This window comes from Pan paniscus, chromosome 20 (genome assembly GCF_029289425.2).
Source record: "Pan paniscus chromosome 20, NHGRI_mPanPan1-v2.0_pri, whole genome shotgun sequence".
Lineage (NCBI taxonomy): Eukaryota > Metazoa > Chordata > Mammalia > Primates > Hominidae > Pan > Pan paniscus.
The window spans coordinates 50,129,927-50,145,793 of NC_073269.2; the positions used below are offsets into that span (position 1 = coordinate 50,129,927).

At 39.4% G+C, this 15,867-nt stretch overlaps 1 protein-coding gene across 1 annotated transcript in view; it reads left to right on the forward strand.

Moving 5' to 3' along the window:
- Window positions 1-11,970, forward strand: part of ZNF221 (zinc finger protein 221) — a 28,557-nt gene extending 16,587 nt beyond the window's left edge. The window contains 1 exon segment of the mRNA XM_063600356.1: window positions 1-11,970. Coding sequence (XP_063456426.1) covers window positions 1-675 — 675 coding nt within the window. The 3' untranslated portion in view covers window positions 676-11,970.
- Window positions 11,971-15,867: the final 3,897 nt, after the last annotated feature.

Below are 15,867 nucleotides of genomic sequence, written 5' to 3' on the forward strand. Positions count from 1 at the left end.
TATAATTGTAAAGAATGTGGGAAGACCTTCAGATGGTCCTCATGTCTTTTGAACCATCAGCGAGTCCACAGTGGACAAAAACCCTTCAAATGTGAAGAATGTGGGAAGGGATTTTATACAAATTCACGACGATCTTCCCATCAGAGATCCCACAATGGAGAAAAGCCATGTAAGTGTGAGGAGTGTGGTAAGGACTATAAAAGGAGGTTGGATCTTGAGTTTCACCAGAGGGTCCACACGGGTGAGAGACCCTATAATTGTAAGGAATGTGGCAAGAGCTTTGGCTGGGCCTCTTGTCTTTTGAAACATCAGAGACTCCACAGTGGGGAAAAACCTTTCAAATGTGAAGAGTGTGGAAAGAGTTTTACTCAGAGTTCACAACTTCATTCCCATCAGACATGCCATACTGGAGAAAAGCTATACAAATGTGAGCAGTGTGAGAAGGGGTACAACAGTAAATTTAATCTTGACATGCACCAGAGGGTCCACAGGGGAGAGCGACCCTATAATTGTAAGGAATGTGGAAAGAGCTTTGGCTGGGCTTCATGTCTTTTGAAACATCAGAGACTCCACAGTGGACAAAAGCCATTGAAATCTGGAGTGTGGGAAGAGATCTACTCAGAATTCACAGCTTCATTTACATCAGTAAGTCTATATGGGAGAAAAGCCATATAAATGTGAGAAGTGTGGGAAGGGCTTTGGCTGGGCCTCAACTCATCTGACCCATCGATTCTCCACAGCAGAGAAAAACCATTCAAATATGAGAACTATGGGAAGAGCTTTGTACATAGATCATATCTTTTTTTTTTTTTTTTTTGAGACAGAGTCTCACTCTTTAGCCCAGGCCTGACTGCAGTGGCGCTATCTCAGCTCACTGCAAGCTCCGCCTCCCAGGTTCACGCCATTCTCTTGCCTCAGCTTCCCGAGTAGCTGGGACTACAGGTGCCCGCCACCGTACCCGGCTAATTTTTTGTATTTTTAGTAGAGACGGGGTTTCACCATGTTAGCCAGGATGGTCTCGATCTCCTGACCTCGTGATCCGCCCGCCTTGGCCTCCCAAAGTGCTGGGGTTACAGGCGTGAGCCACCGCGCCCGGCCATAGATCACATCTTAAAGACCAAGAAAAAAGTCCACAGTGGAGATAATCCATACAAATGTGAGGAGCGTGGGATGTACTACAGCAGGCACTTGACTTGATATGCATCAGAGGGTCCATATGACAGAGAAACCATGGAAGTTTGGGGAGATTGCCATGTGCTTCAGTCATGCCTCAAAGTCTTCAACTTCATCGGAGTGTTCACTTTCAAGAGCAACCTTAGTAAGGTGATATCTGTGATAGTCTTCTCAACTACAAGCTCATCTGAGAGTTCACAATGGGAGAAGCATTAAAAATTTGATACATGTGGTAAGCACTTCAGTTTGAGTTCATATCTCATAGCTTATTACAGAATCCATGCTGATGATACATTTCATACAGTCTCAGGAGGGAAAATATTTAAGTTAAAGTCAGAGTTTCAGCCATAGTTCAGCATACCCACGTGGTTTTAGAACCACTGTAGCACAGAACCTTTGTAATTTGGGGCTTCATTCAGAAGTTTGGCAATTATAGTTATTCAAGAGACAGGCCTTAGAAAGAATAGGAGTTTGCTCAGGCATTTACAGATCTCTAATGATGGACATGTCAAAATTGATGTCAGCTAGAATATAAGCTGCATGTATCTTTGCTGCAGAATCTTCACAACCTTAACACTGATTGGCACTTTGTATGTGTGTTTGGTACATGTAAGAGATGTAGAAAGAGCTTTGGCTGGGCTTCATATCTTTTGAAATATCAGAGACGTGATATTAAAGGATCAAAAGGGAAAACATATTTCAAAATTGTATCTAAAAGAGGAAACCTGGGATAGACCAAGATGGCCAATTAGAAGCAGCTATGGTTCATGGTACTCATACAGAGGAATGAAAATGACAGGTACATTCAGCACCTTCAACTGAAATATCTAGGTTCTCTCATTGGGACTGACTAGGCAATCAATTCAACCCACAGAAAATGAAGAAAAGTAGGGTGGAGTTATGGCCCACCTGGTGTGGCATGGAGCCAAAGGAAACCTCACTCCCACCCAAGGGAAGCGGTGAGTGATTGTGCAACCCTGCACAGGAAACCATGCTACTCAAGGATCTTTGCAACCCACGGGTCAGGAGATCTCCTTGTGAGCCCATGCCACCAGGGCCTTGGGTTTGATACACAGAGCTGTGTGGAGTTTTGGCAGAGCAGCCTCTCAGGCACACACAGAGACCCAGGAGGTTTACATGCTCTAGCCCCAGAATTCCTGGCAAGGTGGCAGATTCATCCTTATATTCCCCTAGGAAGGGGGCTGAATCCAGGGAGCCAGGCAGCAACATTCTGTGGGCCCCACTTCCATGGCACCTTACAAAACCCACTGGCTTGGAATTTCAACCAACCAACAGCAACAGGCTTCAGCCTGAAATAGGAGGGAGCTCCTGTGGGGGAAGGCTGGCCACCATTTCTGTGGTTCAGTCTACTCAGCATTCCAGCCTGCCAGCTCTGGAGAGACCAGGTTGTCTGGACAAGGAGAGGATCCCCCTGCCCAACACAGAGCACCTGCTTTGCCAGATCATGCCCAGACTGCTGCTTTTTTTTTTTTTTTTTTGAGACGGAGTCTCACTCTGTTGCTCAGACTGGAGTGCAGTGGCATGCTCTTGGCTCATGGCAACCTCCACCTCTTGGGTTCAAGCAATTCTCCTGCCTCAACCTCCCAAGTAGCTGGGATTACAGGCAGGTATCACCACACCTGGCTAATTTTTGTATTTTTCATAGAGACAGGGTTTCACCGTGTTGCCCAGGCTGGTCTTGAACTGACCGCAGGTGATCCGCCCGCCTCAGCCTTCCAAAATGCTGGGATTACAGGCATGAGCCACTGCACCTGGTCCAGACTGCTTCTTTAAGCAGGACCCTGATCCATTCCTCCCCACTGTGTGGGGTCTCCCTGTGGGGGGTCTTCAGTCACTCCAGCCAGGCTTATACTGACAGAAATCTAATCTCTACCTCAGATGGAGCTCCCAGGGGAGTGGCGACCACTGTCTCTATGGTTCGGTTGACAAAGCTGTTCCAGCCTGCTGGCTTTGGAGAGTCTGGGCAATCTGGGTGAGGAAGGGTCCTCCCCCAGCGCAGCACACCTGCTGTACCAAAAGCAGCCGGACTGCTTCTGTAAGTAGGTCCCTGATCCTGTTCCTCCTGACTCAGTGAGACCTCCCAACAGGAGTCTCTAGACACCTCCTACAGGAGTCTTCAGGCCAGAAACTGGTCAGTATCCCCCTGGGACAGAGCTTCCAAAAGAAGGAGAAGGCTGCCATCTTTGCTGTTTTGCAGCTTTCACTGGTGACACCTCCAGGTACGGGAAAAACAGAGGCAACTAGGGTCTCGAGCAGACCCCAGCAAACTGTGGCAGCCCTACAGTTGCTAAAAGTCAGTGGCTTGACTGTTAAAAGAAAAACAGGCAGAAAACAACAAGAACATCAACTAAAAGACCCCACAAAAACCCCATTCAAGGGTCAGCAACCTCAAGATTGAAGGTAGGTAAGCCCACAGATATGATAAAAAGTCAACACAAAAAAAATGCTGAAAACTCAAAAAGCCAGAGTGCCTCTTCTCCAAATGACTACAGCACCTCTCTAGCAAGGGTACAGAACTGGGCTGAGGCTGAGATGGCTGAATTGACAGAAGTAGGCCTCAGAAAGTGGGTAATGAACCTTGCTGAGCTAAAGGAGCATGGCATAACCCAATGCAAAGAAGCTAAGAATCATGATAAAACAATACAGGAGCTGATGACCAGAATAGCCAGTTTAGAGAGGAACATAACTGACTTGATGGAGCTGAAAAACACAACACAAGAACTTAACAATGCAATCACAAGTATCAATTGTAGAATAGACCAAGAGGAGGAAAGAGACTCAGAGCTTGAAGACTATCTTTCTGAAATAAGACAGGCAGAGAAGAATAGAGAAAGAATGAAGAGAAATGAACAAAACCTCTGAAAAAAAATATGGAGTTATGTAAAAAGACTGAACCTATGACTGATTGCGGAACCTGAAACAGATGGGGAGAATGGAAACAAGTTGGAAACATACTTTAGGATGTTATCCAGGATAACTTTCCAAACCTAGCATGACAGGCTAATATTCAAACTCAGGAAATGCAGAGAACCCCGGTAAGATACTCCATGAGAAGATCAACCCCAAGACACATAATCATCAGATTCTCCAAGGTCAAAATTTAAAAATGTAAAGGGCAGTCAGAGAGAATGAAAGGTCAGGTCCCCTACAAAGGGAAGCCCATCAGACAAACAGCAGACATCTCAGTGGAAACCCTACAAGCCAGAAGATATTGGGGGTCAATATTCAGCATTCTTAAAGAATTCTTTGCCAGAATTTAATATCTGGCCAAAGTAAGCTTTGCACATAAGTGCAAAGAAATAAGATCCTTTTCAGACAAGCAAATGCTGAGAGAATTCATCACCACCAGGCCTTCCTTGCAAGAGTTCCTGAAGGAAGCACTAAATATGGAAAGAAAAAAACCATTACCAGCCACTACAAAAACACACTGAAGTACATAGACCAATGACACTATAAAGCAACCACATAAACAAGTCTGCAAAATAACCAGCTAGCATCATGATGGCAGGATCAAATTCACACATAACAATACTAATATCAAATGTAAATAGGCTAAATGCCCCAATTGAAAGACAGAGAAGTGCAAGCTGGATAAAGAGCCAAGACCGATTGATACGCCATGTTTAAGAGACCCATCACACGTGCAAAGACACACATAGGCTCAAAATAAAGGGATGGAGGAAAATCTACCAAGAAAATGGAAATCAGAAAAAAGCAGGAGTCACAATCCTAGTTTTTGACAAAACAGACTTTAAACCAACAAAGATAAAAAAAAAAAAGACAAAGCAAGGCATTACATAACGGCAAAGGGTTCAACAAGAAGAGCTAACTATTCTAAACATATATACGCACCCAATAGCAGAGGACCCAGATTCATAAAGTAAGTTCTTAGAGACCTACAAAGAGACTTAGACTCCCACACAGTAATAGTGGGAGACTTTAACACTCCATTGACAATATTAGATCATTGAGATAAAAAATTAACAAAGATGTTGAGGACCTTAACTCAGCTCTGGATTAAGCAGACCTGATAGATATCTGCAGAACTCTCCACTCCAAAACAACAGAATATACATTTTTCTCATCATCACACGGCTCTTAAAAATTGATCACATAATCGGAAGTAAACACTCCTCAGCAAATGCAAAAGAACTGAAATCATAACAGTCTCTCAGACCATAGCACAATCAAATTGAACTCAAGATTAAGAAATTCACCCAAAAAATTAAAACAAAAATGAAATTAACTCAGAACCACACAACTATGTGGAAATTGAATAACCTGCTTGTGAATGACTCCTGGGTAAATACTGAAATTAAGGCATAGATCAAGAAATTATTTGAAACTAATAAGAATAAAGACACAATGTACCAGAATCTCTGGGATGCAGCTAAAGAAGTGTTAAGACAGAAATTAATAGCACTAAATGCCCACATCAAAAAGCTAGAAAGATCTCAAGTTAACAACATCACAACTAAAATAGAGAACCAAAAACAAACCCCAAAGCTAGCAGAATACAGGAAATAAGATCAGAGCAGAACTCAAGGAGACAGAGACACAAAAATTCTTTCAAAAATTAACAAATCCAGGAGCTGGTTTTTTGAAAAAAAATTAATAGACTGCTAACTAGACTAATAAAGAAGAAAAGAGAGAAGAATCCAACACAATCAGAAATGATAAAGGGGATATCACCACTGACCCCACAGAAATACAAGCAACCATCAGAGAATATTATAAACACCTCTCTGCACATAAACTAGAAAATCTAGAAAAAGAGAATAAATTTCTGGAAACATACACCCTCCTAAGGCTGAACCTGGAAGAAATTGAATCCCTGAATAGACCAATAACGACTTCTGAAATTGAGGCAGTAATAGTCTACCAAAAAAAAAAAAAAAAAAAGCCCAGGATCAGACAAATTTACAGCTGAATTCTACCAGAGGTACAAAAAAGAGCTGGTACCGTTTCTACTGAAACTATTCCAAACAATTGAAAAGAAGGGATTCCTCCTTAACTCTTTTTATGAGGCCAGCATCATCCTGATACCAAAACCTGGCAGAGATAAAACGAAAAAAGAAAACTTCAGGCCAGTATCCCTGATGACTATCAATGCAAAAATCCTCAACAAAATACTGGCAAACTGAATCCAGCAGCACATCAAAAAGCTTATCTACCACAATCAAGTTGGCTTCATCCCCAGGATGCAACGTTGGTTCAACATATGCAAATCAATAAATGTGATCACATAATGAGAACCAAAGACAAAAATCACATGATTCTCTCAATAGATGCAGAAAAGGCCTTTGATAAAATTCAACATCCCTTCATGCTAAAAGCTCTCTGTAAACTAGGTACTGAAGGAACATACCTCAAAATAATAAGAGCCATAGATTTCAAACCCACAGCCAATATCATACTGAGTGGGCAAAAGTTGTAATCATTCCCCTTGAAAACTGGCACAAGACAAGGACCAGCCCCCCGCCCTTTCCCCACTCCTATTCAACACAGTATTGGAAGTTCTGGCCAGTCAAGTCAGACAAGTGAAAGAAATAAAGCATATTCAAATAGAGAGGAAGTCACAGTATCTTTGTTTGCAGATGACATGATCCTATATCTAGAAAACCCCATCATCTCAGCCCAAAAGCTTTTTAAGCTGATAAGCAACTTCAGCAATGTCTCAGGATACAAAATCAATGTGCAAAACCACTAGCATTCCTATAAACCAATGACAGGCAAGCAGAGAGCCGAATCATGAATGAACTCCCATTCACAATTGCTACAAAAAGAATAAGTTATCTAGGAATACAGCTAACAAGGGAAGCGAAGGACCCCTTCAAGGAGAACTACAAACCACTGCTCAAAGAAATCAGAGAGGACACAAATGGAAAAACATTTCATGCTCATGGATAGGAAGAATCAATATTGTGAAATGGCCATACTGCCCAAAGTAATTTATAGATTCAATGCTATTCCCATTAAACTACCATTGACATTCTTCACAGAATTAGAAAAAAAAACCTATTTTAAAATTCATTTGGAACCAAATAGCCAAGACAATTCTAAGCAAAAAAGAACAAAGCTGGAGGCATTATGCAACCCAACTTCAAACTATACTCCAAGGCTACAGTAACAAAAACAGCATAGTACTGGAACAAAAACAGACACATAGACAAATGGAACAGAATAGAGAACTCAGAAATAAGACCACACACCTACAACCATCTGATATTCAACAAACCTGACAAAAACAAGCAATGGGGAAATGATTCCCTATATAATAAACGGTGCTGGGAGAACTGGCTAGCCATGCACAGAAAATTGAAACTGGACCCCTTCCTTACACATTATACAAAAATTAAGATGGATTAAAAACTTATGAAACCCAAAACTATAAAAACTCCAGAAGAAAATCTAGGTGATACCATCCAGGACATAGGGACAGGCAAAGATTTCACGATGAAAACACCAAAAGCAATTGCAACAAAAGCAAAATTTGACAAATGGGATCTAATTAAACTAAAGAGCTTCTGCACACCAAAAGAAACTATTATCAGGGTGAACAGACAACCTACAGAATGGGAGAAAATCTTTGCAATCTGTCCATCTGACAAAGGTCTAATATCCAGAGCCTACAAGGAACTTAAACAAATTTACGAGAAAAAAAACCATTAAAAAGTGGGCAAAAGACATCAACAGGCACTTCTCAAAAGAAGACGTACATGCAGCTGACAAACATGAAAAAAAAGCTCAACATCACTATCATTAGATAAATGCAAATCAAAACCACAATGAGATACTGTCTCACATCAGTCACAATGGCAATTATAAAAAAGTAAAAAAGAAGCCATTTGCAGCAGCTCAAAGTGCTGTAATCCCAAACCTTTGGGAGGCTGAGGTGGGTGGATCACTTGAGGTCAGGAGTTGGAGACCAGCCGGGCCAACATGGCGAAACGAACCCCTGTCTCTACTAAAAATACAAAAAATTAGCTGGATATGGTGGTGCATGCCTATAATCCCAGCTACTAGGGAGGCTGAGGCATGAGAATTGGTTGAACCCAGGAGGCAGAGGTTGCAGTGAGTCAAGGTCATGCCACTGCACTTCAGCCTGGGCAACAGTGAAACTGTGTCTCAAAAAAAAAAAAAAAAGTCAAAAAGCAACAGTTGTTGGTGAAGTTGGGGAGAAAAAGGAATGCTTTTACATTGTTAGTGGGAGTATAAATTAGTTGAACCATTGTGGAAGACAGTGTGGCAATTCCTCAAAGATTTAGAGGCAGAAATACCATTTCACCTAGCAATCCCATTACTGTAGTATATACCCCCAAATTATAAATCATTCTATTAGAAAGATGCATGCACTTGTATGCTCACTGCATCACTATTCAAAATAACAAAGACATGGACTCAGCCCAAATGCCCATCAATGATAGACTGGATAAAGAAAATGTCATACATATAGACCATGGAATACTATGCAAACATAAAAAGAAATTAGATCATCCAGGACATGGATGGAGCTAGAAGCCGTTATCCTCAGCAAACTAACACAGGAACAGAAAACCAAACACTGCATGTTCTCACTTGTAAGTGGGAGCTGAATGATGAGAACATATGGACACATGGTGGGAAACAACACACACTGGGGCCTCTTGGAGGGGTGGAGGGAGGGAGAGCATCAGGCAGAATAGCTAATGGATGCTGTGCTTAATACCTAGGTGATAGATTGATCTGTGCAGCAAACCACCATGGCTCACATTTACCTATGTAACAAACCTGCACATCCTGCACATGTACCCCTGAACTTAAAATAAAAGTTGAAGAAAAAAATAAATCATAGTATTAAAAAGGAGAAATCTTGCAAGAAATAATTTATGGAAACATGAGTTGAAATGCAAGGTACACTCAGCACTGCAATGTAGACCTTTATTTTGATTATTATCTTATTCCACTTGGCTCCTGGCTTCTCCTCATCCTCTGTTCTCAAGTCGGATTCTTATTATTTGGGATTCTGTCTAGTGTTCCCTTGATTGTATATAGTATAAATTTAACAATCATTTGTCACTTTTCTCACAATATGAGGTGAAAAGATTTTGTAATAACAGACCACTGCATATTGTACAATTAAGTTTTTTCAACAATTTTAAGGCAGGATTCACAGTAAACACTTTTTTCTTTTAAAAAATTATTTTTAAGGAATAGAGACAGTCTCGCCATGTTGCTTGGCTGGTCTTGAACTTCTAGGCTCAGGCAATCCTCCTACCTCAGCCTCCCAAAGTGCTGGAATTATAGGCATGAGCCACCACACCCAGCCCACAGTAACACTTCTAATGTGGCAGATGTGGTTACATTGACAAAAATTTTTCTAGTAAAGGCCAGGTGTGGTGGCTCACTCCTGTAATCCCAGCACTTTGGGAGGCTGAGGCAGGTGGATCACTTGAGGCCATGGGTTCGAGATCAGCCTGGTCAACATGGCAAAACCCCGTCTCTACTAAAAATACAAAAATTAGCTGGTGTGGTGGTGTGTGCCTGTAATCCCAGCTACCTGAGAGGCTGAGGCATGAGAATCGCTTGAGCCTGGGAGGCGGAGGTTGCAGTGAGCTGAGATTGTGCCACTGTACTCCAGCCTGGGCAACAGAGCGAGACTTCATCTAAAAAAAAAATTCCTAATAAGTTTTGAATTGATCATGATTTGTAATTCTGCGTTTCTGTGCAGGCTTTAATATGATTGCCTTCTAATTGCTGTAGTTATTTCTTTTATCAGACTTCTCGGGTAGAAGCTTTGCCAAATTTGAAGGAAAATTTTTGGCAACCTCAGTATTTCTTCCCATCTCCATGAACTACCAAGAAAATTTGTTGGAGTTTGGTGATTTCATCATACATATTCATTATTGGAGCAAGAGTAACCTTTACATACTCTTCTTTATTGTTGGCCATAAGAATACGTTTTTTGGAAAGTGGTATATGGCAGTATGTATAAGGTACAACTGTTCAACCTGGAAATCATAGGATAGAAAATTACAACATTAAAACTCTGAAAATTAGTAGATTACATGGATGATGTCACTTCATTTTAAAATGGAAAGAACAAGTGTTCAACCACAGGAATTTGTATGAAGTGCATTTATTCATATAAAAACACAAAGCCAGTAAAATGATGACATAGATGTACAATAAAAAGAGAAGAGCATAATGTATGCCTTAGGGAAATCCTATTGTAGCCTTCATAACAAACTAAGTGTCTTTGTGTTTCTGGGTTTGTTTATTGGTTATTTTTAGTGTGTACGTACATCATTTGTGAATGAATATTCTGACATTTTCCCTGGCAATGAGTATTTGCTGGAATTTTTCATTTTATAATTTTATGCAATTTAAATGTCTCATTGAACACCAATTTTACCAAAGCAGTTATGTGATGAAAAATTTGAAAAATTATTAATATTAATCACTTACCTATAAGGACTCTGAATAAGATTGCTCTACATTGTCATATGACAGTTCAAAATTAAGGAATAGGGATGTGGAAGTCATATTTCAAAATAAAAAAATGTATCTGGTCACCTGGATATACAGATTGATGAGTGTGGTCAACTGCCTTCATAACTAATGTGTGTGATTCTGCTTTAGGCATAAGTCAGGAAGCAAGCAAATCCTAGTGACAGAAATAATGTGGGTATATATAATTGTGGAGGTTAAAAAAACAGATTCTTTGAAGAACAAATGCGCATGATCAGGGAACTTAACATGACAGCAGCAGTCTCTTAGTGTGTGGAACCAGCTCGGACAAAGAGCTGATTTGGGTGCTAATTCATAGTTATACACCATGGTGTAACTTAACTGTATTAGGTTAAAAGGCATTCTTCAAAGTATCTAGTTGAGATACGTAAGCTTTTCATAATTAATTTTCTAAATAATATATTTTCATGATGCTATATTCATGCTGTGCCAGTTTGGATAGTAGATTGGAGGTCCCTAAGACCACCTCTGGGTTCTGTGATTTACTAAAATAACTGAGACTATAGTTGTACTTATAACAATATTACAGTGACAAGATACAAAACAGAATCTGTAAAGGGAAATGGCTCATGGGCAGTTGTCTAGAGGAAACCAGAAGCAAGCTTACCAGAGTCCTCTCTGCATGGTGTTACATAAGACTCAACTCCTCTAGCATTGAATTGTGATACTACTTGTGAAATGTCTACAATGGAAGCTCATTAGCAACCAGCAGCACAGGTTCTTATTGAGATTGATTATGTAGGTATGTGTCTAGTACATATCAAGATTCCCAACTCTAAGAAGAAGAGCAAGTGTTCCAAATAAGCTGCATTGTAGAGTTTAGGCGCAGTGACCACTCCTACCCGTTATGGAAAGGTGGTAACTCTCTCAAACCCCATGTTCCTTGACTCCAGCCAAAGGCCAGTGTTGCAAACAGCTCTTTTTAAAGTTAGCAGTCTGACTTATGCCTGCTATGTTAACTTTTTGTGCATGTGGTATCAGAAAAGTAGGGCCTGCAGTCTTGTGGGGTTTTCTTAAACTATCACCAGGTAATAGTTCATCTCTAAGATAATTATTTGTAAAAGAAAATTCATCAGATTACATTTTTAAATATTTTTATAATAAAAAATACCATAGGTAGGCCTTCCATCTACCCTCTTGTGTGCCTGGGTCCTCAAATTGGTCACAGGGTGATATTAACAGCTGATTTGTTTTTATTGTTCATATTTATGTCTCACAGACTGCATGAGTATTTGACTCCCAATAAAACTGAATATTGAATACCTAGCTTCATATGTAGTACCTGAGCTTTTGTGTGGCCAGTATTTCTTGCCACTTCTCACCATGGACTGGGTCCCTTTTATGTGTATGACCCTGGCGAGTTCATTATGTTAACTTTGAAATTGGGTACATTATTATAATTGGGAATTATTGCAGAGTCTCAATCTCTGTGTTTGAAAAATGAGGGAAGCTTCCCAAGTTATTATTCTCTGACCATATCAGTAGGATATCCATTTAAATGTTTGAGTTAAATGCCACAACATTTGTGTGTGTGCGTGTGTGTTTTTTTTTGATACACTATGACAATAACTTCCTGGATAGATTTGTTGTTGTTTTTAATTTTTATAGTAAAAATACACTCATTTTACTTGCAAGAATAATGTCTAGACATTGGAAACAATTACTTTGGTACAGAAAAGTCTAAAAAAGAAAGTGGAAGATAGGAAGTATGAATATTTTGGTAAGGATGGTTCAGCATATCTATGCATATAGGTAACAATTGTATAGAATTTTACAAAACTAGGAACACACTAAGCATACTTGCTCCTAACAGGATTGTCCTAATTTGACACTAATGTTAAAGGCTGTATAAATAAGTTGACCTCCAACCTCATTTCTAATGCCTGCTGTATCCTGGTGTACTGAATATTAATTTTTCCTTAAACAGTTTTCTGATGATGAGGATCTGTGTGGTATCAATTTTAATTACAACATGCCTAGACTACAGTCCCTAGTTATTTAATCAAACAGTAATACATATATATAATATATATATATATATATATGGAAGGCATTTTGTAGATATTTAGCCCATAATCAGTTGGCTTTGAATAGGGATATTATGTGAGATAATGTCAGTGGGCCTGATGAATCACTTGAAATTATTTAAAAGTAGAGCTGAAGCTTCTTTGAAAAAAGAAATTGCACCTTTTAGTAGCATCTTCCTCTCGTGGGTTAGTGTTCCATCTGAGCCATCCTGGGGTATAGCCATATGTTTTTTGCAGTTGCTTAGCCAGTCCCACAGTGGCATAAGAAAGTTCCTTGCAATAAATCATTTGTATATGTCATATTGATTTTGTTACTCCGTTTCAACGCTGACCAAAAGATATTTTGTTCCAGAAGTGGTTCTAGAGGAAGAGAATCTTAAGAATGAGTTTTCTAAATCAATTCTGTGTTTTCTCAAATTGGATTTCTCATCTTTTTTAGTTTAAAGGCACTATTGACTTTATTTCCAGTGGAAAATAGGGCATTGGTTGTTAAAGCCACGGCATGGTGATAAATATATGCCAAATATATTGGATAATCCCAAGCATATACCTATAGAAGGCATGATTCTAGATGACTATGAATTTGTTAGTTTCGGACATAATAGTCAAACGAAGGACTATAGTGGTATTTACTAGTTGCTCCGATTTGTGCTTCAGAAAGTGGGAAAGAAAAAGATGAGGACAAGGCATCAAATTCCAGCTCAATCAGAATAACCTGAAAGCTTCAGTCATTATGCATGGCTTCTTAACCTTGTGTTGTTGATCTTGGCATTCATAGTAAATAACTTGACGGGAAATCTATTACACTGTTACTTTATTTGTATAGGCAGGAGGATTCTATTGCAAGTAAACAGAAATCCAGCTGGAATTACCTAACAGAATCACATCTCCCAAATCAATTCTAACACATGTCCAGTTTACAAATCCACAATTGCTTCAATAAACGGGAGGTCAGTTCTGTATTAGGATGGACCCTGGTACATTGCAGAGTGCTTCACAAGGCCCTACAGCCATTAACCCGTGTGACTATGTACTCAAAAGGAGAAATATTCAAACATCTTGGCAACGACTAACTCCTATTGTCAAATGGCACATTTATATTTTGATGATTGGGCCTGGTGAGAAGGAAGCAGGAAGGAATCTAGGCATATTTGTAAGATACATACATACCAGAGGGAAGAAATAAATCTTATAATAATTCATGGGCCTTTCACCTTGGTGAAATTTCCACTAGTTCACTGATGTAGGCCTATTGAGCTATCCCTTCTGGGTGTAGGGCAAGTAGAATATAGCCCTTCCTACGATCAAAAAATAGCGTCACAACGCCTAGTGGACCACTGGGGCTATTGTATGCTACTTATTCCTCATTGAGGCGTGCTACTTTGCCTATTTTGTGTGACCTGAAAACATTTTGACTCATCCAAGATAAGTCTGTGCAATGTGTCCCAGCTGCTATGTAAGTTTCTCTGCCATCAGGACCCTATGACCCAGAAAAGCCAAAAGTGATTAAAATGTTAATGAAAGATAGTGATGGTTGAGCCTTTGGCTGGCCCTAGTTAGTAAATCAGCACTTTACAAGGCTGAGGTGGGAGAATCGCTTGAGCCCAGGACTTCAAGACAAGCCTTGGCAACATAGCAAGACCTTGTTCTAAAAAAAAAATTGAGGCGAACAGACCAAAAACTCAACATAAAAATGGGTAATAGATTTGAACAATTTACAAAAAGAAAAATAATATTGACACAGGAAATATGCAAAAATGTTCTATGTTATTTAAAAAACAAGAAATATAAATTAAAACTAAATTTAAATACACTTCTTACCATTTGATTGGCAAAACTTTAAAAATGTTGTAATAACACATTTTGTTAGCTAGTTTCAAGGCAAGAGTATATTTATACATTACTTCTGCAAATGGAAATGGTACCAAAAAATTAAGGCAACTTGACAATATGCAACAAAATTTCTGTTAATATCTTCACTTTTCAATCCTGCTTTCTGGGATGTACTCTTCTGATGTATCTTCAACAGGGATAATATACAAATGTACAAGTGTATTTATAACAGCATCATTTGTAATAATAAAATATTGGAAGTCACTGAAATGTCCATAAATTGCAGCGCTGTTATATAAACCACTCAATGGAATTTATGCAGTTTTAAAAATAAATTACTCCATATGACATGATTTCCAAGATGTTATTATGTGAATATAGAAGAATTAGAAGTGTACTGTCCTAACATTTAAGTAAAAAGGAAAAATAAGAAACACATCTATTCTGTTAAAAAAAAGTGGTAATGAAAATAATAAAATTAGTTACATAAAGGTGTTAGGTGGCAACACTGTGGAAGTGGTTTAGGGGTAGGAAGGAGGGGAGTGGCACTTCTCTGAGAATAATATGTGGTAGAGCATTGACTCATGGGAACATGTTGATGACTGACATACCCAATAATATAAAATCAAGAATGAGATTTCTTTGTAGATAAACTAGGAAAGTGAAAATCATAGAATAACAAATTAACCTAAATGTATTTCAAATCAATAACATAAACAGTCTAAAGGTGACAGCAAGAAGTAATTTAAGCAACTTATTAAACAGTACAGTGTTTGACTATATATCCTCAGTCTAAAGACAAAAAGAACTATAAAAAATGTTGAACTCTACTTTTGAATTGTTTTTTACAATGATATGAATTAGTAATTCTGACACTGCATGATGCGTATGCAATGGTCTTAATGTTTGTGGCCCACCAAAATCCATATATTGTAATTTTTACCCTCAATGTGATGGTAATAGGAGGTGGGGCCTTTGGAGGGTGATTAGGTCACGGGATGAATACCCTTATAAAAAATGCCAGAAGGAGCTTGTTTGTCACTTCAACCAAATGAAGACACAGCAATATGGTGCTACCTATGAACAAGAAAGTGGCCAACTACCTGACACAAAATCTGCCAGTGCTTCGATCTTGGATCCCAGTTTCCAGATCTGTGAAGAATAGATTTCTGTTGCTTAAAAGCCGGCCGGGCGCGGTGGCTCACGCCTGTAATCCCAGCACTTTGGGAGGCCGAGGTGGGCGGATCACAAGGTCAGATCAAGACCATCCTGGCTAACACGGTGAAACCTCTTCTCTACCAAA